The sequence below is a fragment of the Daphnia carinata genome, chromosome 6, assembly GCF_022539665.2.
Source record: "Daphnia carinata strain CSIRO-1 chromosome 6, CSIRO_AGI_Dcar_HiC_V3, whole genome shotgun sequence".
In the NCBI taxonomy this organism is placed as follows: Eukaryota; Metazoa; Arthropoda; class Branchiopoda; order Diplostraca; family Daphniidae; genus Daphnia; species Daphnia carinata.
In genome coordinates, this window is record NC_081336.1 from 22,464 (window position 1) to 46,666 (window position 24,203).

General features: G+C 39.6%; 6 protein-coding genes and 2 long non-coding RNA genes across 9 annotated transcripts in view; 5 read left to right on the top strand and 3 right to left on the bottom strand.

Annotated features, from left to right (window-relative positions):
- LOC130689400 (lactosylceramide 1,3-N-acetyl-beta-D-glucosaminyltransferase-like) overlaps nt 1-24,203 on the bottom strand; it is an 83,999-nt gene that overhangs the window by 9,564 nt on the left and 50,232 nt on the right. The gene's annotated exons all lie outside the window — the stretch shown is intronic.
- LOC130689408 (uncharacterized) lies at nt 1,051-2,273 on the top strand. The gene is made up of 4 exons (XM_057512355.2): nt 1,051-1,207; nt 1,289-1,513; nt 1,576-1,910; nt 1,979-2,273. Exons 2-4 carry the CDS (start codon nt 1,289-1,291, stop codon nt 2,256-2,258), a joined length of 840 nt encoding a protein of 279 aa, XP_057368338.1. The 5' UTR covers nt 1,051-1,207; the 3' UTR covers nt 2,259-2,273.
- Nucleotides 2,778-4,236, bottom strand: LOC130689409 (uncharacterized). The gene is made up of 4 exons (XM_057512356.2): nt 4,068-4,236; nt 3,762-3,986; nt 3,365-3,699; nt 2,778-3,296 (listed from the first exon to the last, which is right to left on the bottom strand). Exons 2-4 carry the CDS (start codon nt 3,984-3,986, stop codon nt 3,020-3,022), a joined length of 837 nt encoding a protein of 278 aa, XP_057368339.1. The 5' UTR covers nt 4,068-4,236; the 3' UTR covers nt 2,778-3,019.
- On the top strand, nt 11,809-12,851 carry LOC130689399 (uncharacterized). Of its 2 annotated transcripts, none has more exons than XM_059495854.1 (3): nt 11,809-11,974; nt 12,074-12,420; nt 12,504-12,851. In XM_059495854.1, the coding sequence occupies exons 1-3, from the start codon at nt 11,846-11,848 to the stop codon at nt 12,787-12,789; spliced, it is 762 nt and encodes a 253-aa protein (XP_059351837.1). In that variant the 5' UTR covers nt 11,809-11,845; the 3' UTR covers nt 12,790-12,851. The 2 variants fall into 2 exon arrangements, with proteins under 2 accessions (XP_059351837.1, XP_059351836.1); XM_059495853.1 differs by having other exon boundaries at nt 11,810-11,977.
- LOC130689398 (lactosylceramide 4-alpha-galactosyltransferase-like) lies at nt 13,139-14,570 on the top strand. Its single transcript, XM_057512347.2, has 3 exons — nt 13,139-13,169; nt 13,412-13,543; nt 13,597-14,570. Exons 1-3 carry the CDS (start codon nt 13,139-13,141, stop codon nt 14,532-14,534), a joined length of 1,101 nt encoding a protein of 366 aa, XP_057368330.1. The 3' UTR covers nt 14,535-14,570.
- Nucleotides 15,590-17,483, top strand: LOC130689410 (phytanoyl-CoA dioxygenase, peroxisomal-like). Its single transcript, XM_057512357.2, has 7 exons — nt 15,590-15,807; nt 15,869-16,177; nt 16,252-16,365; nt 16,424-16,649; nt 16,709-16,799; nt 16,862-16,967; nt 17,055-17,483. The coding sequence occupies exons 1-7, from the start codon at nt 15,742-15,744 to the stop codon at nt 17,112-17,114; spliced, it is 972 nt and encodes a 323-aa protein (XP_057368340.1). The 5' UTR covers nt 15,590-15,741; the 3' UTR covers nt 17,115-17,483.
- On the top strand, nt 18,609-20,208 carry LOC130689413 (uncharacterized). The gene is made up of 5 exons (XR_009000730.2): nt 18,609-18,740; nt 18,805-19,096; nt 19,206-19,359; nt 19,437-19,567; nt 19,656-20,208. It is a non-coding gene; the product is annotated as an uncharacterized LOC130689413 (long non-coding RNA).
- LOC130689412 (uncharacterized) lies at nt 22,844-23,977 on the bottom strand. The gene is made up of 4 exons (XR_009000729.2): nt 23,906-23,977; nt 23,653-23,761; nt 23,479-23,593; nt 22,844-23,272 (listed from the first exon to the last, which is right to left on the bottom strand). It is a non-coding gene; the product is annotated as an uncharacterized LOC130689412 (long non-coding RNA).

The following is a 24,203-nucleotide window of genomic DNA, read 5'->3' on the forward strand; positions in this document are numbered from 1 at the left end:
TCCATCTTCCAGATTATCCGGTTGAAGACTTCCGCAAGCTAATAAGACTCAACAGGTCTCTTGAATCAATGGGCATGGTCCAGTTTGGTTCCAAATACAATCCGTGGTATTCAGCAAATTTTAAGCACCTTCAACTATGGAGGCAACCTGCAGGTTACGAGATTGCATAGTACAACAGCAAACTCTTGCACCCTGATTTTTAGCCACAGCAGTTAACTGTTTTCCTATATATCTGTTTACCGAACACGCTGCGTAAATAACCGTAGGTTTGTATCTAAGTAGACGAATCATTCAAGGGCCTCCGTTTCCGGACTTTCTCGTCATTCTTCTGACATCGCCAAGTAAAACCCCAGCAAGGTTGGGTCGCTAAATGTATTGCGTGACTTGGTCCACGTGAACAGAGAAATAAATATCCGATCCAATAACGCTGCTTCTGCCATCAATGTTGGTATTCGCAAAACTAGCCGCAAACTATTAGTATTTCTGATATTTTACGTACAGCAAACAAACACTACATCACTGCAAAAAGAAAATAAATAAATAAAAACTTTATAATAAAAAAGAAGAATAGCGCTGATTTTCCTTGTGCCTTGAGTCTTCTACACCAAGATACCTGCCTCTCATAAGCGTTACCAATAGTACGAAGTTCCATTTTTCGTACTCCACCAAATGTGTCTGGTGGCATTTGGCGTATCACTCCACCGCTATGTCTTTACAACCATAAATACAGGTTAAAACAGCATTTTTATACTGCATTCCTACATGTTATCAGCCAATGACGGTCGTTTTTTGGTGTCGACACCAGTAATAGATTAGGCTAAACATTGTTCCCGCTAAGTTAAAAAAACATAACTTTTCTTCATCAACGTTATTGGATCGGATATTTATTTCTCTGTTCTCTGATCTTGTCGGGCCTCTGGCAAAAAAAATTAACCTTCCTTTAGTGTGTTTCTCCCCCTTTTTGTACAGCCCTTAGTTTGTTTTGCCTCGGGGTCCTACCTACAAAATATTAGCATTTATTTTTTGTTTAAGGAAACGGATCTGACAGTGTTCAGTACAGGCAACAACTCTTGTAGTAAACGATCAATTTGAAATCTTTTGCTCAGAGAATCCCCAGGTATATAAAGGGCCATAGTATCCACTCAGTTCAGCATCCAGCATCCGTCGGTGAAACAGCAAACAGCTCCGTTTTATCCTTCCTCTCAAGGTACGCTTTTTTAATAACATTATTTTTGTTTCAATTCAATTTGTTCAATGAAATTTCGTGTTTAAAAACAAAAACTAACAGATGAAATTCGCACTGATCTTCCTGCTGTCGGCTGTTGTCGACATGTCCCAGCAACAATTCTTGCGGCCTAGGCCGCACGGATTGGTCTGGTGGTCACCTTATTTACATCCGCAACCGTATGCCTCCAACGACTTCCACTTGGGCCAATCTCTTTACGACGATGTCGAGCAAGAGCACGTATCGGCTCGCCGTTTCAGACCTTCTCGACCCATCCCAGTTTACCAGGCAAGCCCAACACCTTTTCGCTGGTCCCAACGTGCAATATCTAACCCTTTAATTTCATTTAGATTGAGGATTTGAACGCCGACTTGTCGGACGACGGTCAAACTAACAACGAAGTCAATGGACAGGCACAGTTTCCAGACAGCCAGCAAAGAGTCAACGTCTACAGAGGATTCAATGAAGGTCGATTCTTTTTCAGCAGCACAATCAACAATCCTTTCTTAAAAACAGCCACGTTCACTCTAACTTCGACTGTTACCACCGTTATTTCTACCTTAAATTGCGTACCGGTAGCCAACCTGGCCGTCAATCCGGCACCAGTTTGCCCTGGGCGCAAAAGACGTGGAATGGACGACAGTGAAACCCATCAGTTCCCCATCACTCCATCGGAAACCCTTAAGTATTATTGTAATTCCAAGTGGTTAAAAAATGCAATCAACATTCACGATGTTGGGTTTCATTTCGTAGGTTGACCCCAACAGCTGTTCCGTCTCTAGAATTAGAAGCTCGTCAACTCTTCGCCGATGAGCAGAAGAACGCACACGAATTGATTTCATCAAAGGAGGTCGTGAACGAATTCGTACCCGTAGAGGCTGAAAAACCGAGACAGAAACGTTTTTTCTTTGGTGGATTTGTGGCTTCTACTACGGTCTTTTCCTATGCGTTTACCGGAATAGTTGTGACGAACGAAGTTCTTTTTGACCCGCCTGCCGCTTGCCTACCAGCCGGCTTTGTGGTCTGCCCATAAAAACGAAGCCGTTTTCGTTTTTTCTGACGTAATTACAAGCTTTTTAATCAGACAAAGATTCACGCAAACTGGCCATCGGTCCCAATTCCGATAAGTTTCAGTTTTTGCCGAAAATTTTTTTAAACCCGACTGATAAATAAGCCCGACTCGTAAGTCGGGCTTAAAATTTTTTCGACTAGTACCATTCTGATTTCAGGGTAGTAAAAACTAAATTTCATAGCCAAAGGCATCAAATATTTTCTTTCCTTCCCCAAAAAAATGTTAGGTTCAAATCTGTAGAGATATTGTTCGGGATTCGAATGTTACGACGGTGGCGTATCTGATTGGTAGGTGGAGGGCAGGTTGGTTATGCTGACTCTTAAGTGTATGGTTGTCTGGTATAAGCAGAGCAAAATACTTGCTTGCGGTCGGGACGGTTCAATTTACTGCCCGCAATCACGCAGGGCGTTGACGAAGACATATAAAATAAAAGCCAACTCGATGCAAAAAGGACGAATGCTTCTAAAAATCTATTTAACCAAGAACAAGGTCATGCAAAAAACAAACGGTTCTTGCCCAATTCCAGCACCGATGTAAACAAGTCATTGAATAAAATAAGTAACACGAATAGCATACAAATTAGGGTCTCAAAAATCAAGTGGTGGAATGTGGCATAACAACATTTGCATAACATGCACACGATGGCCAGTTTGCGTGAATCTTTGTCTGATTAAAAAGCTTTTAATTACGTCAGAAAAAAACGAAAACGGCTTACGTTTTTATTAGCAGACCACAAAGCCGGCTGGTAAGCAAGCGGCAGGCGGGTTAAAAAGAACTGTGTTCGTCACAGCTGTTCCGATAAACGAATAGGAAAAGATCGTAGTAGAAGCCACAAATCCACCAAAGAAGAAACGTTTCTGTCTCGGTTTTTCAGCCTCTACGGGTACGAATTCGTTCACGACCTCCTTTGATGAAATCAATTCGTGTGCGTTCTTCTGCTCATCGGCGATGAGTTGACGAGCTTCTAATTCTAGAGACGGAACAGCTGTTGGGGTCAACCTACGAAATGAAACCCAACATCGTGAATGTTGATTGCATTTTTTAACCGCTTGGAATTACAATAATACTTAAGGGTTTCCGATGGAGTGATGGGGAACTGATAGGTTTCACTGTCGTCCATTCCACGTCTTTTGCGCCCAGGGCAAACTGGTGCCGGATTGACGGCCAGGTTGGCTACCGGTACGCATCTGATGATCTCAGAAACGGTGGTAACAGTCGAAGTTAGAGTGAACGTGGCTGTTTTAAAGAAGGGGTTGTTGGTTTTGCTGCTGAAAAAGAATCGACCTTCATTGAATCCTCTGTAGACGTTGACTCTTTGCTGGCTGTCTGGAAACTGTGCCTGTCCATTGACTTCGTTGTTAGTTTGACCGTCGTCCGACAAGTCGGCGTTCAAATCCTCAATCTAAATGAAATTAAAGGGTTAGATATTGCACGTTGGGACGAGCGAAAAGGTGTTGGGCTTGCCTGGTAAACTGGGATGGGTCGAGAAGGTCTGAAACGGCGAGCCGATACGTGCTCTTGCTCGACATCGTCGTAAAGAGATTGGCCCAAGTGGAAGTCGTTGGAGGCATACGGTTGCGGATGTAAATAAGGTGACCACCAGACCAATCCGTGCGGCCTAGGCCGCAAGAATTGTTGCTGGGACATGTCGACAACAGCCGACAGCAGGAAGATCAGTGCGAATTTCATCTGTTAGTTTTTGTTTTTAAACACGAAATTTCATTGAACAAATTGAATTGAAACAAAAATAATGTTATTAAAAAAGCGTACCTTGAGAGGAAGGATAAAACGGAGCTGTTTGCTGTTTCACCGACGGATGCTGGATGCTGAACTGAGTGGATACTATGGCCCTTTATATACCTGGGGATTCTCTGAGCAAAAGATTTCAAATTGATCGTTTACTACAAGAGTTGTTGCCTGTACTGAACACTGTCAGATCCGTTTCCTTAAACAAAAAAATAAATGCTAATATTTTGTAGGTAGGACCCCCGAGGCAAAACAAACTAAGGGCTGTACAAAAAGGGGGAGAAACACACTAAAGGAAGGTTAATTTTTTTTGCCAGAGGCCCGACAAGATCAGAGAACAGAGAAATAAATATCCGATCCAATAACGTTGATGAAGAAAAGTTATGTTTTTTTAACTTAGCGGGAACAATGTTTAGCCTAATCTATTACTGGTGTCGACACCAAAAAACGACCGTCATTGGCTGATAACATGTAGGAATGCAGTATAAAAATGCTGTTTTAACCTGTATTTATGGTTGTAAAGACATAGCGGTGGAGTGATACGCCAAATGCCACCAGACACATTTGGTGGAGTACGAAAAATGGAACTTCGTACTATTGGTAACGCTTATGAGAGGCAGGTATCTTGGTGTAGAAGACTCAAGGCACAAGGAAAATCAGCGCTATTCTTCTTTTTTATTATAAAGTTTTTATTTATTTATTTTCTTTTTGCAGTGATGTAGTGTTTGTTTGCTGTACGTAAAATATCAGAAATACTAATAGTTTGCGGCTAGTTTTGCGAATACCAACATTGATGGCAGAAGCAGCGTTATTGGATCGGATATTTATTTCTCTGTTCACGTGGACCAAGTCACGCAATACATTTAGCGACCCAACCTTGCTGGGGTTTTACTTGGCGATGTCAGAAGAATGACGAGAAAGTCCGGAAACGGAGGCCCTTGAATGATTCGTCTACTTAGATACAAACCTACGGTTATTTACGCAGCGTGTTCGGTAAACAGATATATAGGAAAACAGTTAACTGCTGTGGCTAAAAATCAGGGTGCAAGAGTTTGCTGTTGTACTATGCAATCTCGTAACCTGCAGGTTGCCTCCATAGTTGAAGGTGCTTAAAATTTGCTGAATACCACGGATTGTATTTGGAACCAAACTGGACCATGCCCATTGATTCAAGAGACCTGTTGAGTCTTATTAGCTTGCGGAAGTCTTCAACCGGATAATCTGGAAGATGGATTTCGAGAGCTAGTTGTCGAATCCTCGACAGCTTGCCAGTTTGAATAATGCCAGAACTCAAGAGTGAGATCAGAACTCAGGAAATAGGGCAATGGCAACAACTTAAGCAATGCAAACAGGTATAAGAATGGTTTAAAACTCAATCACATCATGATTTTATTCTGTTTTGTCTTTTAGATTAATGCCACTATCCTGTAGATACTCAACAGTACATCAGTGTTGAATGTAGAAATTTAGAAATAGTACTTCTACTTAAAAATTTCGAGGTTTATGTCTTTCGTTTGATATTCGGGCGCAATTTAGAGATGCACGCTGAGGAACTATCACGATTGGCAGATGCGAAGCTGTTGGCAACCACAAAGGAGTGACAGCTTAAACTCTTGGGCGCTTCCTTCAAGCAACGGCTTGACCGACGCAGTGAAAGTAAGAGACAAGGACGTTCAAACCCATACTTTGTGACCTATCACTTCCGGCTGCCCCCAAAATTATTTTATATGTTTACAGCGGAAATTTGACATTGCTAGTTGAATATTTTAGAATTTTCAGGCAAACACGTATTTTTTAAAGTGGTGTATTCTCTTTATCCACATGGTATGTGCAGCCTGCGTTTTACTGTTTTGGGTGGGGATAAAAGTTTCCTATTGCTTTGTAACAGACTAGTATGGGCTTCGCTAGCATGCAAAAAGTACCAGAAAACAAATAGTGTTGCTAACTATTGGGATTTGAATGGTGCTAGATGTCATGCCTAACGTCTAGCTCTCCAAAACGTTTGACAAGCTCACAATCGAAGACGACGAATGACAGAGGAGAAACGCACAACGCAGCGTGTTTATTCAAGCTGTTCCTCTGGAATGTGACAAGGCTTCATTTTTAACAATTAGACTGAAGTGTCAGCAGCCTTTTCCGATGCTCCGTTCCCTCTCTCTTTTCATTTTCTTTTTTTTTTTTGAGTCCAGTCCTGCGGTCCTCGGGTTCACCAAGCACTTATGAAATTGGCTGATCATCGTTGTTCTTAACTTCGATCGTGATCTGTGTCTAGGAAACTTCAAGATTTTTGTTTATACAACACAATATCATGGTAATTTTGCGGATCTAGATTGTGAATGCACAATATTCATCAAGGATCATGACAGCAGCAGATAACTACGTCGATTACATGGAGGATGTTGGGCCGATCACGCAGTCGGTTGAATTGGAAACATTCAAAACGGCACTGTTTTCTTTTATGAAAGGTTGCTTCTAGAAGACACTGAGACCGAATTCAGACGTTTATTGAACGTCATTCATTTCAGCGATCCTCATCATCCTGTCGATCCGAAGAGGATGCGTTGCACACTTCTTTTACAATTAGCGACACCTAGACTCTTGGTATATAATACCGCCTTTGTTTCATTTGTTGTAATCGAATTGTTTTAACTGAATGTCTTATAAAGTACATTTAATACCACACGCAAATCCAAGCCTTTGATTTTCGACACTACATTGACCCTTGTATACGGTAGATTGGATTCCCCAAAAGAAGAAAATTTACTTTCACCGACCCGACACGTTGCAACTTGTCTGATCATGCAATCGGAAAAGGCAATCGAAAATAATGTTTTTTAGTCTCTGTTCATATCAGTATCTGTCTGTCGAATAATTTTGAAGCCAACGGTTTTGGTTACGAAAGCATCTATTGCGCAATAACTGTTTTTCAGCCAACGCAATAACTCTTCTGCCTTTTATGACAGTGGCATGAGTCTGAGTCATCTTTCACAGAAAAGGAGAGAAGCCCTTGGTTTGTTGGCAATCAGTTATCCGGTTGAATTCAAGGACAACCAAACCTTTATCGTGGGGTTGTCGAATGCCACTTCAGTTGCTTATTTTCGTATTATTTGCTGTAGCCTGGATTTTTCTTGTGGTGGGGCCACTTTACTATATTCACGACTAGTGGTCAAGGGCCATCATTATTCTCGGCAATTCAGATGGCGGCTGCTGTTCTATTACGTAGTACAGTAACGTTTGTGAACATTAAACAGGTGACAAAACATAACTTGCTTTTCCTGGTTTAGTGCTGTTGACTCAAGCGAAGAATCAAGATGAGCTTGCAGAACTTACGATGAAACAATCATGTTTCAAAATATGACTGCAGGTGGCAAAAAGCCATAAAGATAGCTGTCGACATCCACTCGACAAGTATATACAAATACCCCTGACTTGCAGAACGGAAAATACCCACCTTTTATTTTTTTAAAGCAGCAGAACACAGAAGTGATGTGTAAACAGAAAGTAAATATGAAATTTGGTGAGGAACCAATAGGATTCTCATTTTACCGGCCACGACTGTGAACGCTAAGGCCTACACTCTTGCTGGCTCTAAAGCTGTCGCACCGTGTATATAAGTATCAGTCGTCTAGGTCCTTTACCGGTGACTATTTTAAGTTTTTTCTATGTCGCTCCCTTGTAATGTTGTGCGCACAATATGCTACCAATTGTGTATTGGGCGCACAACAATACATGAGCATACATTGAACGTATACCGTAGACATAACAGTAGTCAGCACAACATCTAGCCATGTACGAATTCATTAAATGCTACACCATGAAATGGATGTAGCCCTGTCTTTAAACGGAGTGTACAGGGCAATTATTCGAAACATTCCCTCCCCGGCCGTAGGAATATTTATCGTTGTTACCATTTCAAAAACAAGATACTATGCAGGTAATACAGGACGTCTCAGTGAAGGGCTTGAAAGGGAAGAAAACATTTCTGTAGAGACCCTAGCTACGGATCAGGAACTCGACAAGGCATTGACAACCAGCAAACGCAATCATTTAAAATCTATTTTGATAGGGAACAGTCCAGAACGAATCGAAACAGCCGTTTTCCGTTCAGGTCACGAGCCGTTTGTTCGACATGGATGCGACGTTTCCCAATATGGCATATTCCACAACGAATCAGCTTTGCCACTAAAAGATTACGACGCCATCATCATGAACATGCACGTCATCTGGTTAACTGAATTACCTTACTTTAAAAGACGACCACACCAACGTTTCATCTTTATGAAGCAAGAGTCGCCAGCCTCGATGTTTTTACTCAACGTCAGTCCTATTTACTCAAATACTATTTCTACTCAAATACAAATTTTATTTGTCTTTTGAAAATTCGATGTGCGACGATTATGTCACGGAAAAGTTTTTTGAGATTATGAAACGTAACATTGTACCGATCGTATACGGTGGAGCCAATTATACTCAGATCGCTCCTCCGCATTCGTTCATCGATGCCTTAAAATGCACGCCGGAGACGTTGGCAGTGATGATTGATATCGGAATGCTTCAAGTACGTCATAGTCCAACTGAAGTAGTTGTTAAAAGAGGCCATGTTGTCAATAGATCTCAAGGCGAATGGGGATTCCTGAGTGAAAAAAATCAACCGCTGGTTTGGATTGCGTCCGCTAGGGAAGTCGGGCGTTAAGTTAAGTTAAGTTACATATTCGTTGTTAAACACGACAATGGCAGCATCATAGTGCTGAATCGGGGAACCCAAACGATAGCCGGAGATTTCGAATTGCGTAAAAGCGCAGCCTTTTTCGGTGAAAACTTTCTTGCCAAAGCCAAAGGCTCGAACCTCTTTACGCAGCGTTCGACTCCATACTAAAATTCGTTTAATTGCATTGTCTTTACTGATATTGTTGATGTACTGAGTGTGCGCATCTTTGGACTCTGTTTGCAACCAAAATTTCTGTGGCCAAAAAAAGGAAAAAAACTCCAGCGACCAATAGGAAGGTAGCCAATTTGAATGAACGCCCATGCCTTCCATACTTCAATAGCTTTGTTATTCCCTAAAATTTAAGTGTAATAAAATTATTGTTAGTAGACGTATCCACTGAAAAAATAACCAGAAAAACAAACTGGTTTACCTTTATACAAGCGATTTTATTCTTCGGTCTCACACGGTGGGACTTTGAATTCGCATTTCGCATTAAATGCTTACCGTTGTCTGAAATTGCTTTTAGTGCGAATTTCATTCATAGTGTAACTGACCACAAGTGTTCCTTTGATGAAAAATGCCGGAACAAACTTCCACATAAACCTTTTGTGTCTTGAATAAATCAAGTTTAACAATTCTTTGAATTCCACTGGCTTGCTTGTTCTTATTTTGACGTCTCCACTACGCTGTCCGCAATTGACGATTGGTGATCATGTCACGCTCTTAGCTATAAAGAGCAACAACGTTAAAAAGTTTAAATGCACATTTTCTCATTATTCTCTATTGTTAGGAATTTTTGGCAAATGAGTAAAGAATGCTAAGTCCCATGATGTCTCATCTTCATTCTTCATAATGGCCATCTAATTGACCGGCTTTGAGTTATTGTAGAGACGTAATCCGTATATGAGGTATTCATAAACTTTAAGCTGAAAGTCCTTGACGTAGTGGAAAAGAACTGTATAAGGAGAACAGCATTTGATGTCCTAAAATAAAGGAAAAAACCCGCAATTCTCGTGTTTTGCCATTCGGAATATCTTCGTCGATGAATGACGATGGGGATTCGAACGGTGTGGCCACCATCGGCACGCAAAATCGTGGTAAACGTTTCTTGCAACAAATTTGGAATGGATTTGCCACTGGAATAACCACAACTACATGGTCGGTGATCTCGAGCACCTTAGCTTCGACGCTTGCTATTCCTGGAGTCAGTACCGTCCTTCCGTGCTTACCAGCTGGTTACGGTGTTTGCCAACTTGCGGTTGGCAAATAAAGCGCAATAACAGAAGCCAAAAGCTGCCGTTTGCACACGATCTAACGACATATCAGTAGAAATACTGGTACCGGTTTCTTTTGCGTCAATGTTTCGTATGTGATTCTGACAGTTCATTGATGTTTTATTGTATTGCGTTATTGTATTGCTATCTTTTTCTCAATAAAGAGTAACATGAAACTTAGCCGACGTTAATCAAATTGGGTCTGACTATAACTGTTTTCTACGTCGCTTCAGTTCATAACGTCGTAAGTTTTCACGCGGGTCGTATTCTGGCTAGTTGAGCCAGGTCTGTAACGCAATTTTAGCGTTTCTCCCTATTTTCTAGCTTTCGAACACACGGAAAACTTTTTATATGAACCGCGGTTGGTATCAGTCCTTCGTGGTTTTAAGTTTTTTTTACAATACCCACTTGTCCTGTCCCCAATCCATATACTCCCACTTGGCAAACGGAATGTGAATTGATCAGTTAGGTTTCCTTGAGTATTAAACGACGTAGCATATGTTGCCAATGTTTGGCGTGTCATAAGTAATATTGCGCACAGAGATATATTATTTAGCTTCGAATAATCATAATTGCTGCGTCATAACCTGCAAGGTGTTTACATCGTGCCTAACTGACAGTAAATGAAAAATGTGACTCGTTCATGAGAACCCGTATAAAAATGTTAGATGACGCCCATGAACCAAGCGATTCGAAGGGGTGAACTTACCGAACTTGACCGGTTAGATAAGTAAACAGGTGAAGTGTGGTACCATGACCGCTGCGTATCAGGTTTTTAAAGACAAGTTGAAGGTAAATACAGCCTGTTTGGATGTATGTACTGTACATGTAGGTTACCGCGAGTGGTTCTTATGGCAAAAACTGGGCGCGACATCTTTATTTTCAAAGCAGTCAAACATCAATGCAAGCTCTAGCTCCCATGGTCAGGTTGGCAAACGCGCTTTTGGGCAAATCTTATCCAACTTGGGGACAAATTCTAAAGGGCATGAAGGACTCAGCACAATTCGGAAAAGAAAATTTGTTTAGTATTATATTCATACATTGCAGGTGTGCGACGTATCAGGTGCTTTCAGAACAGTGCGACGTATCAGGTGATGCTTTTAGAACAGTTGAAACATGGCAAATATTGTTTAACGAAACTGAAAAACAAAAAATAACATAGTCCTTTTCTAAATCAAGCCGACGGGGTGGATTTTCAAAAAAAGCTACCTTTCCGAAACTATCGATTTGATTCTTTTCTCCCCTTCCATACCTCCTACTGACACTCACCGAGAGGTTGAGGTAGGACCTACGGCAACGATCAAAGTCTGAGAGACTCGCTGCTGAAACGCCCATTTTTTCCAGTTGTGTGTGAACGTCACACCTGTCACCGACAACGTCTTAAAGCCTGAGACATGCTCAGGTGAATGCAGGTAAAACACAAATAAACAATAATTGTGAATCATCTTCGTAAACATCCATAATAATTTTTTTTATGCTTGTTTTTACCTAGTAAATCTTTGTTGTCGTATACAGTTTAACACGTATAGCGTTTCGTGTAACCTAGGGGGACTACATTGTGCGTGCTATCCAAGTTCCTTAATTATAGAGTGCTGGAATCTTTGTCCTTATTTAATTTCGTAGATGACCGTAAACAAATACCTCAATTGCGGAAGGCTACCTTACAGGTATATAAAAGGTGATGGCACCTTGATGGAACGTATCATTAATTTGGAACCTACCTTACCATACATAAGCTTACTGTATTTACCTTTATCTACAATTTTAACCTTGTATTTTGTTATGTGTAAAAGCAAACTATAATTTCTATAGGAAGCAAAATGAAGCTTTCCCTTATCTTTCTGGCCATTTGTGTGGCTCTTTCCCAACAACAATTTTATCGTCGATGTATGATAATAGGTTATCCCTGGATGTCGCCGTTTGTCCACTATTCAATGCTCAACGATGACGTGGTCAAATAACATTTCAACAGCTTCTTAATAATTAAACTAGTTCTGGTTCTAAATTTTATTTCCCCTATCGCAATCTTTTGTGTTCGTTACAAGCAGGATAACTCTCCATTCGTTGGCGACTACAGCAATGCTCAAGCAAGGGTTAAGGGCTACGGACCTATGCGTCAAGATACGTCCACGGCCGAAGAAGAAATGGGACAAAATCGATTTCTGCTCAGCTCGGGCTCGTCGTCTTCCATGAGGAATCCCTTGTTGAAAACTATCACCTTCACGATCACGTCAACTTGCACGGCATTGAGCATCACGACGTGCGTTGCCATGACCAACCTTTCGCCGAATCCAGTTGCATGCGCTGGACGAAGAAGACGGTTTGCCGAATACAACGACGAGCAAGGCGAGGACATTACAGCCCAATATCCCATTATTCCCAGTGAAGTCAGAATGTAAGTGTGTGTCAAACTCTCCCTTAAGCCACATAGTCGTGTTAATTTTGCCAGATCGATTAAATACTGAATTGAATTCACAGTGTAATGCCAACTGCTGAGCCCAGCACAGGCCTGACCCGCAATTCTCGTGAATTGCCATTTGGTGTATTTTCATCGATGGACGACGGTGAGGATTCGAACGGCATGGCCAGTACGGGCATGCAAAACCGTGGTAAACGTTTCTTCCAACAAATTTGGAATGGATTTGCCACTGGAGTAACAGTAACGACTTGGTCAATCACCTCGAGCACCTTAACTTCGACCCTTGTTATTCCTGGAGTTAGTACCGTCCTTCCTTGTCTACCAGCTGGTTACGGCATTTGCTAAATTGCAGTTGGCAAACCAAGCGCTACTTTCCCTTAACCTTAAGCCACGGACATAAAGTTACCCAAGAACTTAATGGTTGTGTTTCCCATCGTAAAATGCATCCCCTGATTCAACCGATTCCCTTGAAAGCTGTGTTGCTTTTACTTTATTTTATTTAAAACAATTATGTTTACACATTGCTGTGTATCCGTCTGTAATTAACCAGCACATAGCTTATATCCTTTCTTACCCAATAAAAAGCAGTTTCGGAGCGGTCAAAGCCAGCGAGGTTGATTGGAAGTCTTATCAAATCTATCAACTGTTTAGCTAAGACTACGATGAAGACAACCATCATCCTGCTTTCGACACAATGGATTGGCTGGAGGCTGGCCTTATGGATGGTTGGCATCACCATTTGAAGCCCCTCCTCCCACATTCACAAGCTTACCAGCGTGAAACCATTGACTGAGAAGACACCGATTTGTTTTGCTGTGGGCGGGCTCCTCTAGTTGGTGGAAAGAAAGTCTGTATCAGCTGCCTTGTCATGGAATCAGTGCCAGCAGATATTTAGCTAGCTATTCATCAGAAATTCGTCCTCCCAGGTTAGGTTTAAGGTGGATATTCATATATTCAATTTCAATAGAACAGTTAGATCTTCTCAAAATGCGACTACCAGGAGCAATATCGAAAAGAAAAATCCAACAGCGATTCCTATTGGCATTAATTATTCTAACTTTAGGAGTCATGGCACTTCTTAGTTCGTTTCAGCATAACGGTAACAAACAATTTTACAATAAAAATTAAACATTTTTCATTTTTTTTTCATAGGTGAAACTAATCCTGAAAGCATCACGTCGTTACATGAACCCATTGGTAAATTCAACGGTTTAAATATTTTCTTTATTGAGACATCCGGTCGATCGTGTCTTACTGCACGTCAGGCGTGTGGAGTAGAATCTGCTGCCAGGGCCAATCCTCACGCCAGCGTGACACTGTACATGGAGAAGACGCCAATTGCGAATCTCTCCAGAAACAAGAGCGATAACGACGAAGTTAATTGCGCTATCACTAAATTTCTGCTGCGGCGAATCGAAAACGTGCGTATCTTGCGGCAAAATTTGCTTGATCATTTGGAAGATACGCCGCTATGGGAGTTCTACCGCAGCGGATTGTTGAACAAATCAACCACTCCGCTTGTTCACAGGAGTGATGCGATCCGAGTGGCCCTACTTTGGAAGAATGGAGGCATTTATCTTGACCTGGATTGCATAGTGATGCGTCCGCTGGACAGTCTGAACAACACGGTCGGCACTGTTAGGGATTTCATACCCAACTGGATCGAAAACGGCGTCATGGCTTTCTCTGCCGGACATCCATTTCTCCATTTCTTGATGAAATCTATGAGTTTGGCGTTCCGGCCAGACAATTACCTGAGTCTTGGTCCGTCTGCAGTAACTGAAGCCATACTCGATTTTTGCGATCGGGACGAATTGCCAGCAAGCACTTTGTTATTCTGTTCGCGGAATTCCTCTCTCTTCATCCAACCACCTGATGCCTTCTACGCCATCGGCAGTGGAAGAGCGGATGTATTCTATCAGCCAAAAACCGATTTGGCCGATTGGAACAAACTGAAACATAGCTTCCTGTCTCACATATACGATTCCGGTAGTGGCCGGCCAGTTCCACCCACCTCTTTGTACGCCCAGCTTGCTAGAGATTACTGCCCATTTACGTACAGAACGAGTGAAATTAATGGCAGCTTCTAATACGATGCCATTTACAGATTTGTGTCGAAACATTTTAGTACATGTCCGATCATTGTTCTACGAAGTTTACGATCGATCACACGAAAAGAGCTTAGATAGATACTTTTCCTGTAACCCGGTGTCAAAAGTTCGCACTGTCACATTAAATAATATCTTGACACTGGAGTGTAGTGCGTGCAATTTTAAGAAAAAAAAAAACAACAGTTAGTCCAAGAAAGTTTTCCTTGGCGTACGCACCACGTACTTCACGTGTGCAAGCAAAGCAATGCCATCGGCCAATCTCCTGGCTAGTTTATTATTATGTAATTATTTATTATTAATTCTAAATTTAGTTTAAAATACATGATTTCTATTCAGAGTTGAGCAAAAATCACAAAAATCATGTTTGTTTTCACGTTGCCCTCTAGAATGTAATGTAAACGTGGAAGACGAAGGAACAACGGATAATAAAATGTTGGCCCGCCAACAGCACGTTGGTTCCATTTTTTTATCAATAACGGCTGTTTTAATAAAAAACGAACGTTTTCTCCAAAATTGGCGTTTAATTTTGAGCATAACAAGTCATTTATAACAAATTCCAAAAGATTTATTGTTTCGCACAAATAAAAAAAAATGTGAGAAATCTCCATTATTTTTTTTCTTTTAAACGCTGACTATCTATGGATAACTACACAGTATACATGATTTAATTTAAAATTCAACGAGGATCACGAAAATTTAAATCGTTTTTACGTGCGCCTAATAGTTTTTGAATTACCATCAGAGGGCACACTAGGTGTTTGTTTGTCAATATTGTCTGCTAGCGAAACTACGGGGAACTTATGACGTTGGGCGGAGTGGAGTTGTAAGGATTTTAAACTTTTTATTTTTGAAACTGATTATTGTCTGCCATTTTCCTACGCGTAGTTCATCACGTATACTTCATAGATTAATTTAGATTTTAGTGCTTATCGTACCCTTTGAACCATCGATAGACAGTTTGTGTTATCATATTGTATATCTGTCAGTTGTCTACTACGTCGTTTGATTTTACCCAGACATCTGTTGCCATTTTTAAGGTTTGGCATCAACCATCCTGTTACCAAAACTTGCCAGGAAAACGTTTCTCTCGCAGAAGTTATAGTAAGTGATCTTTTCATCTAGGATTTTCAAATAAATTAAGAAATCTTAACTAGGTTAAACAAGCCTTAGCAGTAAGTGAGAAACTATGGCTGAAACAAGGTTGAAAACAGTCCTTGGACATATGAATGGTCATGTAAATGGATTCCAACAGGTACTTTTGGTTTTATTCCCATGGTAGATTTTGAGAGAGCTTAACTTTTGTTTTGTCACAGGGATCCGTGAATGGTCATTCCAGATTCCGGTACACATTAGACAATCCCCTATTGTCACTGGAACAGAGACAGTTTTATGAGGACAATGGGTTTCTTGTGGTTCCCCGTCTTGTTAGTTCACAGCTTTTAGATGCTTGCAAAGAAAGATTTCTTGCCTTGTGTGATCGCCGCTTGCCATGGAATGGAATCACCATGATGAAAGACATCTCTTTGGCCAAAAGTAGCACAGTAACTGGTGAACGCCTATACAACAAAGCTCAAGATTTTGTGTATGATGATGTTCTCTTCCAGTATTGCCTTTACCCACCAGTAAGTTGGAAAATTTCTTTCACCTAATTTCCACATTTAAAACAAAAGTTTTTGTATTTTGCACCCAATTGTAGGTTTTAGACCATGTTGAGTGCTTCATTGGACCCAATATTCGTGCCATGCATACGATGCTGATTAATAAGCCACCGGATACGGGTACCCAAACATCTCGCCATCCTCTTCATCAGGTAAGCTGTCTCTCGGGCAATAAAATTGTTCCTCCTTATTCGCATTATTTTGGCACAGGATTTGCATTATTTCCCCTTCCGTCCTGCGGATCGCATCGTTTGCTCTTGGACAGCGATGGAACGCATCACACCTGACAACGGATGCCTGATTGTCTTGCCCGGCACTCATAAAGGAGTTCTTCACCAACACGACTATCCTGATTGGGAGAAAGGTGTCAACAAGATGTATCATGGAGTTCGTGGATATGACAATCACCCAGTTGTCGAATTGCCGATGGAAAAAGGTAACAAACGAACAAAAATAGGAAATAAGACAGAAAACATTAAATAAATTTTTTCACAGGTGATACTGTGTTTTTCCATCCTATTCTAATTCACGGATCGGGAATGAATAGAACCAACGGATTCCGCAAAGCCATTTCGTGTCATTACAGGTAAAATTTTTCAATATACGAAGACATTCAGGTATGAATACATTCGTTCTATGAAATTTTAGCTCGGCTGACATGGAATACATTGACATACGCGGTACCTCGCAGGAGAACATTGCTAAAGAAGTGGAGGAAATTGCCAAGCGTCGGGGCATGGAGCTCGAATTCCAGGCAAAGAAAAATCTCTCTATTTTCTTTTTTTTTGTACGAACTACCATAGAAATGCTAATTTTCTTGTGTATTAATTCCGCATTTTAGGACATTTGGCGTTTCCGTAGCCGCCTCTGTCGTGGCCGTGACCCAATGCCGGTAGCTTAAGTAGACTACCAAATGATTTCCTTTTTTTTTCGTATGCCAAATTAATCCGAAACATTGCAAACTAATGGGGATTTTTTTCCATATCATATACATATTCTCTGGGGACTGCACGCGGACATATGTTGTTATCGTAATAATTTCGATAACAAGATATGCCGCCATATCATGTATCCGTTACGAAAGGTTGCAAGGACCGTTAACTCAATTCCAATGTCCTTCAATGTTCACTGTTGCTGATATGGAATTGAAAGTATTGGTTGACATAAAGTTTGATGAAATGGCAGGATTGTTAACAGAATGCCTTCTGGGGAAAACACATACTACAGCTATGTGAGTTGGAATTAAGTAACGAAAGACTCGTAAACCAAACTAGCCAGAAGCAAGCTAACTTGTATTAAATGATATTTGCTACTGACGGTCATTTCAGAGAAATCAGAATAGCTAATTTATGGAATGCAGTTATTAGTTTCAGGACTACGAAAAGTACCTAGCGCTTGAATCCTAGTCGTGGACGGCACGTTACTGTGCGAAATACTGAAAATCAATTCGTCAAAGTATCGTGTGTTAGGTGAGATTTGGTAAGTATTTAAATTAGTTGATTATTCAAAAACCGTAAACTCTACGTAAAAAAAAATTCCATTTTCGTGTTCCTTGTTTAATTTTGAATCAGAATCATCTATAGTTGGCTAGATTTAATGATATTTTTTAATAGGAAAAAATTTTAAGCCCGACAATATAAGCCCGGCCTTATTTTTTAACCCTATTTTTTACTATTTTTTACGTTTTATTCATAAAATATGAGTTCCACGAGAAAACAACCCTTATATCCGTGATGCCCGTTCAATTCTGCATAGAAATGATGTATTTAAAGCGAAATCTAAAATTTTGCTTTCCCACTTTTGTCAAAATCGGAAAAAATCGAAATCTCTCGGAATGCGAAGAAAATCCCAAAGTATAACCCAATTTTAACGCTGATTCAGAAAAAGCCATTTGTTTTTTTGTCATGCAAGCCGTTTTTGAGATAATCGTCATTTAAAGATAAAGTCGGGCTTATTTTTTTAGACCCAACTTCAGCTTTTTTTACGTCTTATTCAGAAACTGTGAATCCCACGAGAAAACAACCCTCATATTCGTGATTCCCGTTCAATTCTGCATCAGAAACATGTATTTAAAGCGAAATCTAAAATTTTGCCAAAATTGAAAAAGTAAGAAGGCTATAGCCTTCTCACTTTTCCAATTTTCTTCAAATCCTAGATTTCATTAAAAATACATTATTCCGATTCGAAATTGATCGCTGATCACGAAAATGGGGTATATTTTTAGACTAGGCTTTTACTTTTTGAATTAACCGTAAAAAACAGAAAGTCGGGCTTATTTAGTCGGGCTTAAAAAAATTTTCCGTCAGCGTATGCAGAGAATTAACTAGAAACGTGACCGGTAGATGGCGATACAAGTAAAACAGAAAATGGACAGTATTTTTTATTTTTATTTTGGGTAAGACGTATTGCCAAACACTGGTGCTGATACTTTTTCTTATCACAACCGCTCGTTTCAGCTGTTCCAAGTATTTAAGCATTACTTATGCAAGTATTTAGAGAGGGCTGCCCATTACAAAAGAAGATCACGGTATGTTATGAAATAAATAGATTTTTAAAGAAAGAAAACTTTTAACCTCTCCTGTTCCTCATAGATGCTGTGATGGTATGTTTGCAAAACTGGAAAAAATTCTGTGCTATGGTGGCCTTAAATATGTGCTCAACATTTTGAAAAATGTGAACAGCAAAACCAGTTGGTCAGAATTTCAAACGTCAAAAGTACTTATTTCTGGAAAATCAGTTAATCTACATCCTGATTTTCTGCTGTTCCATCAGTCACTATGCAGTGTGTTTGGACAACCTAAGCATTCTTGAATCAGACTGCTTCAGTTTATATCGAAGATGTATTGCTGTCATGCCCGGTGACCAACTTCACAGGACTATGTTGTAAGTTAGCATCACTTTACAAAGCCAAATAGGTGTCACAAAATGCAATTTTGTAAATTTTTTATACAGAATTATTTTACTGCTTTGTTTTTTGTTGTACATTGTACAGCGAATTTAGATTACATGCCTAGTATGAAAGAGATCAAGTATATTACCGAAATTGGCAATCTCAATTCGCGACTTCCGAACTCATCCTCAGTCTGGCATTCTGATGCAGGGATCCTGAAAGAAGTTGGAACGTTTTGAACCGTCTCAACCAATAAGTCTGTTTCTTTTTTTTGTGCCTGGTAACCCATGATTATAACTAATTAAAATGCCATTTGTTGTGTTATTTGCATAGGTATTAGAAAATAGTTAGTCGCTTAATGACTAGTTTCTTCGCCGCCCGTCAACTTACCATCCAAGCAAGCGCTATGTCTGTCAAACCATTAGCTGAATACAGTTAATACCAGTAGTTCACCAAAACAAGAGGTAAAGAAGGATTGCACCGATCCTTGTTGAATATATATTGATAGGCAAACGTTTAAAAATTAAATCATGTTTCGTTTTCTTTAAATAGGTTAAGAATCATATTGAATCCAAAGAGGTATCTAGTCGAACCAAATTTCGTAATGATAACGGTTGGAAGCCCGAAGGAATTTTTGAAAAATGATTCCTGCCCATTATCTTCAGTCGTTGCTGCGGCCCGAAAACAAAGTATTAAAATTTATATAAATTGAAGTGCATATCTGGGCTCCCTTCTTTTCTGTGGCCCCGTTTCCCTTAAATTTTTAATAAGCCCGTAGGGGGTCATGCCCCTACTGTGATCAGCAGTAAACGGTTGTGAGTGCGCTGTCTGGAAAGGGGACGTGGATGTCCTCATGGTCCGATGATATCATTGGAGGGCTGTGGGGCTACCCAAAAATCCGAATTAACAGTTAATCGCTCACGTAAAAGCTTGTCCGCGACCTTCGCTCTTCTTCCGGCTTCTCTTAGCCACGCACCGGGTAATCTCCCCGGTGAGTCAACTGAGGTAGTGTCTCCCCCTACCTTGGTTGACAGCAACTTTGAAATCGGCTATTTTGCCCTTTCAAAGTTGCAAAGTCTTTAAATTGTGCAGAAAATTGTCAATACAAATTCTTTAAAAAAAAATTTACAAAATTTGTCTTTTTTACTGCCGTGCATTTTTCACTATTGTGAACATTGCCTTATTTATGTTGTTACGTCTTTTTTCATTGACGTACATGTTTTTCAATTTTCGCTGTTCCCAATTATGAGCGAATATTTCGTTGTTAGACGACTTCATTGTTTATGGAACGATGCACTGTAATCTCACTTCATGGAGATTCTAGATCTTTTAGTGCATTAATGATATTGAATTGTATACATGCATTGTATATCTAATTTGACATTTTGAGTTATATATATTGATTTAATTTCATTTTGACTCTTTAGGGGATTGAACCCTTGATTTCCGGCGTGCGACGCCGATGCTCAACCATACAGCCATGAGTCTTGTAAATTGCTTAACTATTTTTCCATGTCTTTTGAAGGAAACCTATTTGCACTTGTAATAATATTGTTGTGCGTCCCAACGCAATTAATATTCCCGTCTCGGAATGTCACCTATAAATACAATACAGTGATTAATTTTTTGTACAAAGAAATATTGTCCACAAAGGGGACAGTAACTCAATCCTCTGGCACAGAGTGTCCAGATGGGACTCGAACTCTTGACTTTCGATTCCCGTAGTCAGACGCTCTACCACAAGGCTATTAGTATTACGAAACTTCCGTAGCGTGCTAATACGCTACAGCGTAACGTAAAATAAGAAAAAGACAGGCTTATTTTTAAACCTGACTGTACATCAGATGGCCGTGCATGATAAGGTTATAATAATAGTATGTGGTATATCTTCAAGCTATTATCTATATTTACCAGGTATACCTTCCAATTAGCGTGATACATAATGCTAGTAGTCTCTGTTAACGAAGTAGTGTCATAAGTATATCAATCAACCAGCAGTAAAATAACAAAACAAGCACGAAAGAAGCCACCACACCATTTCATATATGATCAAAATGCTTAAAATGTTTGGTATATTAATATTCATTTTGTAGTTTTTGCGAAGTTGAAAAAAAAAATTACCGGAAGTGACCGGAAGTAGACTATATCTCCAGAAATACTGGGCCCACAACAAAACGAATATGATTTTCGTGATCCTCGTGAAATTTAAGGTGTGTCTGACCTATTTTGAACTGTTTTTGGCGAAAAGTCCAATTTGGCCAAAATCGCGATTTTCCCTGAACTATAGTTCAGGGAAATTTGCGATTTTTGACGATTTTCGGGTATTTCCTACTGACACATGGATTCGACCCCAAATTTCACGAGGATTACGAAAATGTGGTTCTTTTTTCATTCAGACCAACAGATAGTGAGTTATTAGGCATTTTCAAACCGGAAGTTGTACTGAAAGTTAAAATTTAGAAAATTTAAAAAATGAACTATGTTCTCCTTCACAACTTACAAATGATCTGCGTAGTTTCAAACGTAAACTATAGTAAATTAACATAACATGGACTTTCAAAGTTCGTAAAGTTCAGTTTTCAGGTACGACCTGTATACCACTTCAAAGCACTACCACATACATAATAAGCGACGCAAATGTTTCAAAACCATTCCCTTAATTTGATAGCCATCAGAATTAATGTGATAGTGGAACAGATATGGTTATTACTGGAAAAAGTAAACGGGAGATCCAATTCTTGCGGAATATTGATAGCAAATAGCACATTTTGTTAGAAATTCTTGAAGATTTTATTTCAGTAAAAAAATCTTCTGTTACAGACTGTGAATATTTTGTTGCATTGAGATATGAATGCTACCATGCTTATAACAATGGCTTTATCCATAATGATACAACATGAGACCTGGTTTTCCAAAAGTACGTTAATATTACCTTGTTCTATGCCCAACAGCTTACGTTTTGTGTTGGTAACGAAGCAGCGTAAAATTTGCACATCAATAATAGGGGTGGAGGTAAAAACAACAAGATATTCCGACGAACTAAACTCAAACACACGCTTCCAACGTAACAACAAAGTAAACAATGAGAATCACATGTCAAAAAATAGTTTTTATTTCAGCCGCTAGAGGCTGGTGAACTTGCAGCGCCGTCCGATGGAAATTATTTTTGGCCAGCTTTTCGGTCAGTGTACGCAGAGAATTAACTAGAAATGTGACCGTTAGATGGCGATAGCCGTAAACCGAAAAAAGGCCAATATTTTTATTTTTATTTTGGGTATAACGGATTGCCATATTGCCATACCTTCGGATCTTCCTAGTTTTATTAAAATTGGCCAGAAACAACATTTCGTGAAGTTTGGGAAAAAAATTGAACTCTGATTTTAATTAAGTTATTGGTTTTCTCGTTAAACCAGCTATTTAACTTTTAAATTACCTTGTGCTGCACAATCACTACACTAGCATTACCTGGTATCCACGGGATAATAGCACTTTTTTTTTGCATTGGAGTTCCGTAAAATATAGGGATGAGACCGGTTATTGGAAGACTTTTTTGTTAGAGGGTACGATACGTTTTGTTTGTTTACTTTTTTCTCCCGCCATCTTTCCTTAGGACTCTGTCATCAGTATTATTATATCATTAGTTATTCAGCATTCTGCATGTGCTTAACCATCATCAGTTGGGAGAACCAGAAAATGTTTATTCATTAGATGCCAGGCAATTTTTATGGGTTGGATTGAGAATTGCAAATGTTGGTAGCTGTTAACTCGGTTACACGATTCTCTTTTCAATCATGGTAAACAACCCTGCCTGATGCCACAGTCCCTAAATATTGCCGGCGACTTGCGACAAATTTTATCAGTCAGTATTTTTATTTACCTCCATAAATAGAATTTGCATCCACATCGAGTTTCGGCGTGCAGATTCTGCCCATATCCACCAAAATCGTCATTAGGCAGATACATTTCTTCGAAATATTCCGTAATCCATAAAAATACAGACGTAAAACACTGGACGGAAATTTTCTTTTGGAGTTTAATTCTTCTGCCACTGTATTTCTATCCTTCCTTTTATTTGTGGCACACATTGTAATAGATTAGGATCTGGGTGCAGATAACAGGTGCACAGGTGGTATATGACGGCATCAATGATTTCCGTAAACCTGCGGTTGCTGGGGAAAAAAATCACAAATGTCAAAATCATTTGAAGAAAATTCCATTTTTTGTAATTTCATTTTCACTAGAAAAACCAACAAACAATCAAATAAAGAAAATAACAAAATACAAGCAGGGAATTACCTATCGTTAAGTTTCAAGCAAACCCGAGGTGTCCGTAAACATTTTTAATTTTTAGCAAAATAAATAGGGATTAACTCACCAGTTTGGCACAGTTTCAGCTAACATCTCTTTTTCAATGCTTCACTTTTTGGGCAAACATGTTTTGATATTGCCTTGCAGAAGGATTCAAAATTTTCCCCATATACGAGCAACTGCTACACAATAAGAAATCATATTGATGAATAAGATATTTTAAAAATTTGTTTTTAGTAACCTCTGGTTTGTTTTCTCTTTCACAACTTGGTTGATCAAATAGTTGATGAAATTAAAATGGAAGTCCTACGAATGGAGTTCATGTTCTGGGAACGTAATGGAGAAGCATCCTAGTGGCGAAAAGTGGTTTACATTACAATTTAAAAGCAAGAAATATGAAACATTTTTCAACAAGGCATCAGCTTCTTTTTGATCATGGAATATGGCTGGCAATAGTAATTCATGCACAATCAAGGAGAAATCAAACACTTCACAGCATGCCAGGGACCAACATCCGCTTGACACTCAAAACACTGCAGATCATAGAAGTGGCCTATTGGATATTCTCAACTTGCAGAAAAGTCTCAATAATAATTCACATCATTGCTCAGGATCCTAGAAACTTTGATCTACCTTACTTTTGTAGCATCATAAGCACTCCTGGTTGGGACAAGACCACCATGTCCATGATCATATCAGTGAGACATTTACCTTCCAACAAATCTTTGCATGTATAGCAATGGACTGTTGTATTGTAATGTATTCTACTGTTGTTTTTTGTTCTGCAGCAGC

Bases quoted from the DNA above. Each gene is read 5' to 3' on its own strand.
- LOC130689410 (XM_057512357.2), top strand. From the start codon at position 15,742: ATGGCTGAAACAAGGTTGAAAACAGTCCTTGGACATATGAATGGTCAT. The intron at 16,366-16,423 runs GTAAGCTGTCTC...ATTTTGGCACAG, and splicing joins CTCGCCATCCTCTTCATCAG to GATTTGCATTATTTCCCCTT. The intron at 16,650-16,708 runs GTAACAAACGAA...ATTTTTTCACAG, and splicing joins CGAATTGCCGATGGAAAAAG to GTGATACTGTGTTTTTCCAT.
- LOC130689398 (XM_057512347.2), top strand. From the start codon at position 13,139: ATGGATTGGCTGGAGGCTGGCCTTATGGATG. The intron at 13,170-13,411 runs GTTGGCATCACC...CAATTTCAATAG, and splicing joins GGAGGCTGGCCTTATGGATG to AACAGTTAGATCTTCTCAAA. The intron at 13,544-13,596 runs GTAACAAACAAT...TTTTTTTCATAG, and splicing joins TAGTTCGTTTCAGCATAACG to GTGAAACTAATCCTGAAAGC.
- LOC130689399 (XM_059495853.1), top strand. From the start codon at position 11,846: ATGAAGCTTTCCCTTATCTTTCTGGCCATTTGTGTGGCTCTTTCCCAA. The intron at 11,978-12,073 runs GTCAAATAACAT...CGTTACAAGCAG, and splicing joins CAATGCTCAACGATGACGTG to GATAACTCTCCATTCGTTGG. The intron at 12,421-12,503 runs GTAAGTGTGTGT...TTGAATTCACAG, and splicing joins ATTCCCAGTGAAGTCAGAAT to TGTAATGCCAACTGCTGAGC.
- LOC130689409 (XM_057512356.2), bottom strand. From the start codon at position 3,986: ATGAAATTCGCACTGATCTTCCTGCTGTCGGCTGTTGTCGACATGTCC. The intron at 3,700-3,761 runs GCAAGCCCAACA...AATTTCATTTAG, and splicing joins GACCCATCCCAGTTTACCAG to ATTGAGGATTTGAACGCCGA. The intron at 3,297-3,364 runs GTATTATTGTAA...TTCATTTCGTAG, and splicing joins ACTCCATCGGAAACCCTTAA to GTTGACCCCAACAGCTGTTC.
- LOC130689408 (XM_057512355.2), top strand. From the start codon at position 1,289: ATGAAATTCGCACTGATCTTCCTGCTGTCGGCTGTTGTCGACATGTCC. The intron at 1,514-1,575 runs GCAAGCCCAACA...AATTTCATTTAG, and splicing joins GACCCATCCCAGTTTACCAG to ATTGAGGATTTGAACGCCGA. The intron at 1,911-1,978 runs GTATTATTGTAA...TTCATTTCGTAG, and splicing joins ACTCCATCGGAAACCCTTAA to GTTGACCCCAACAGCTGTTC.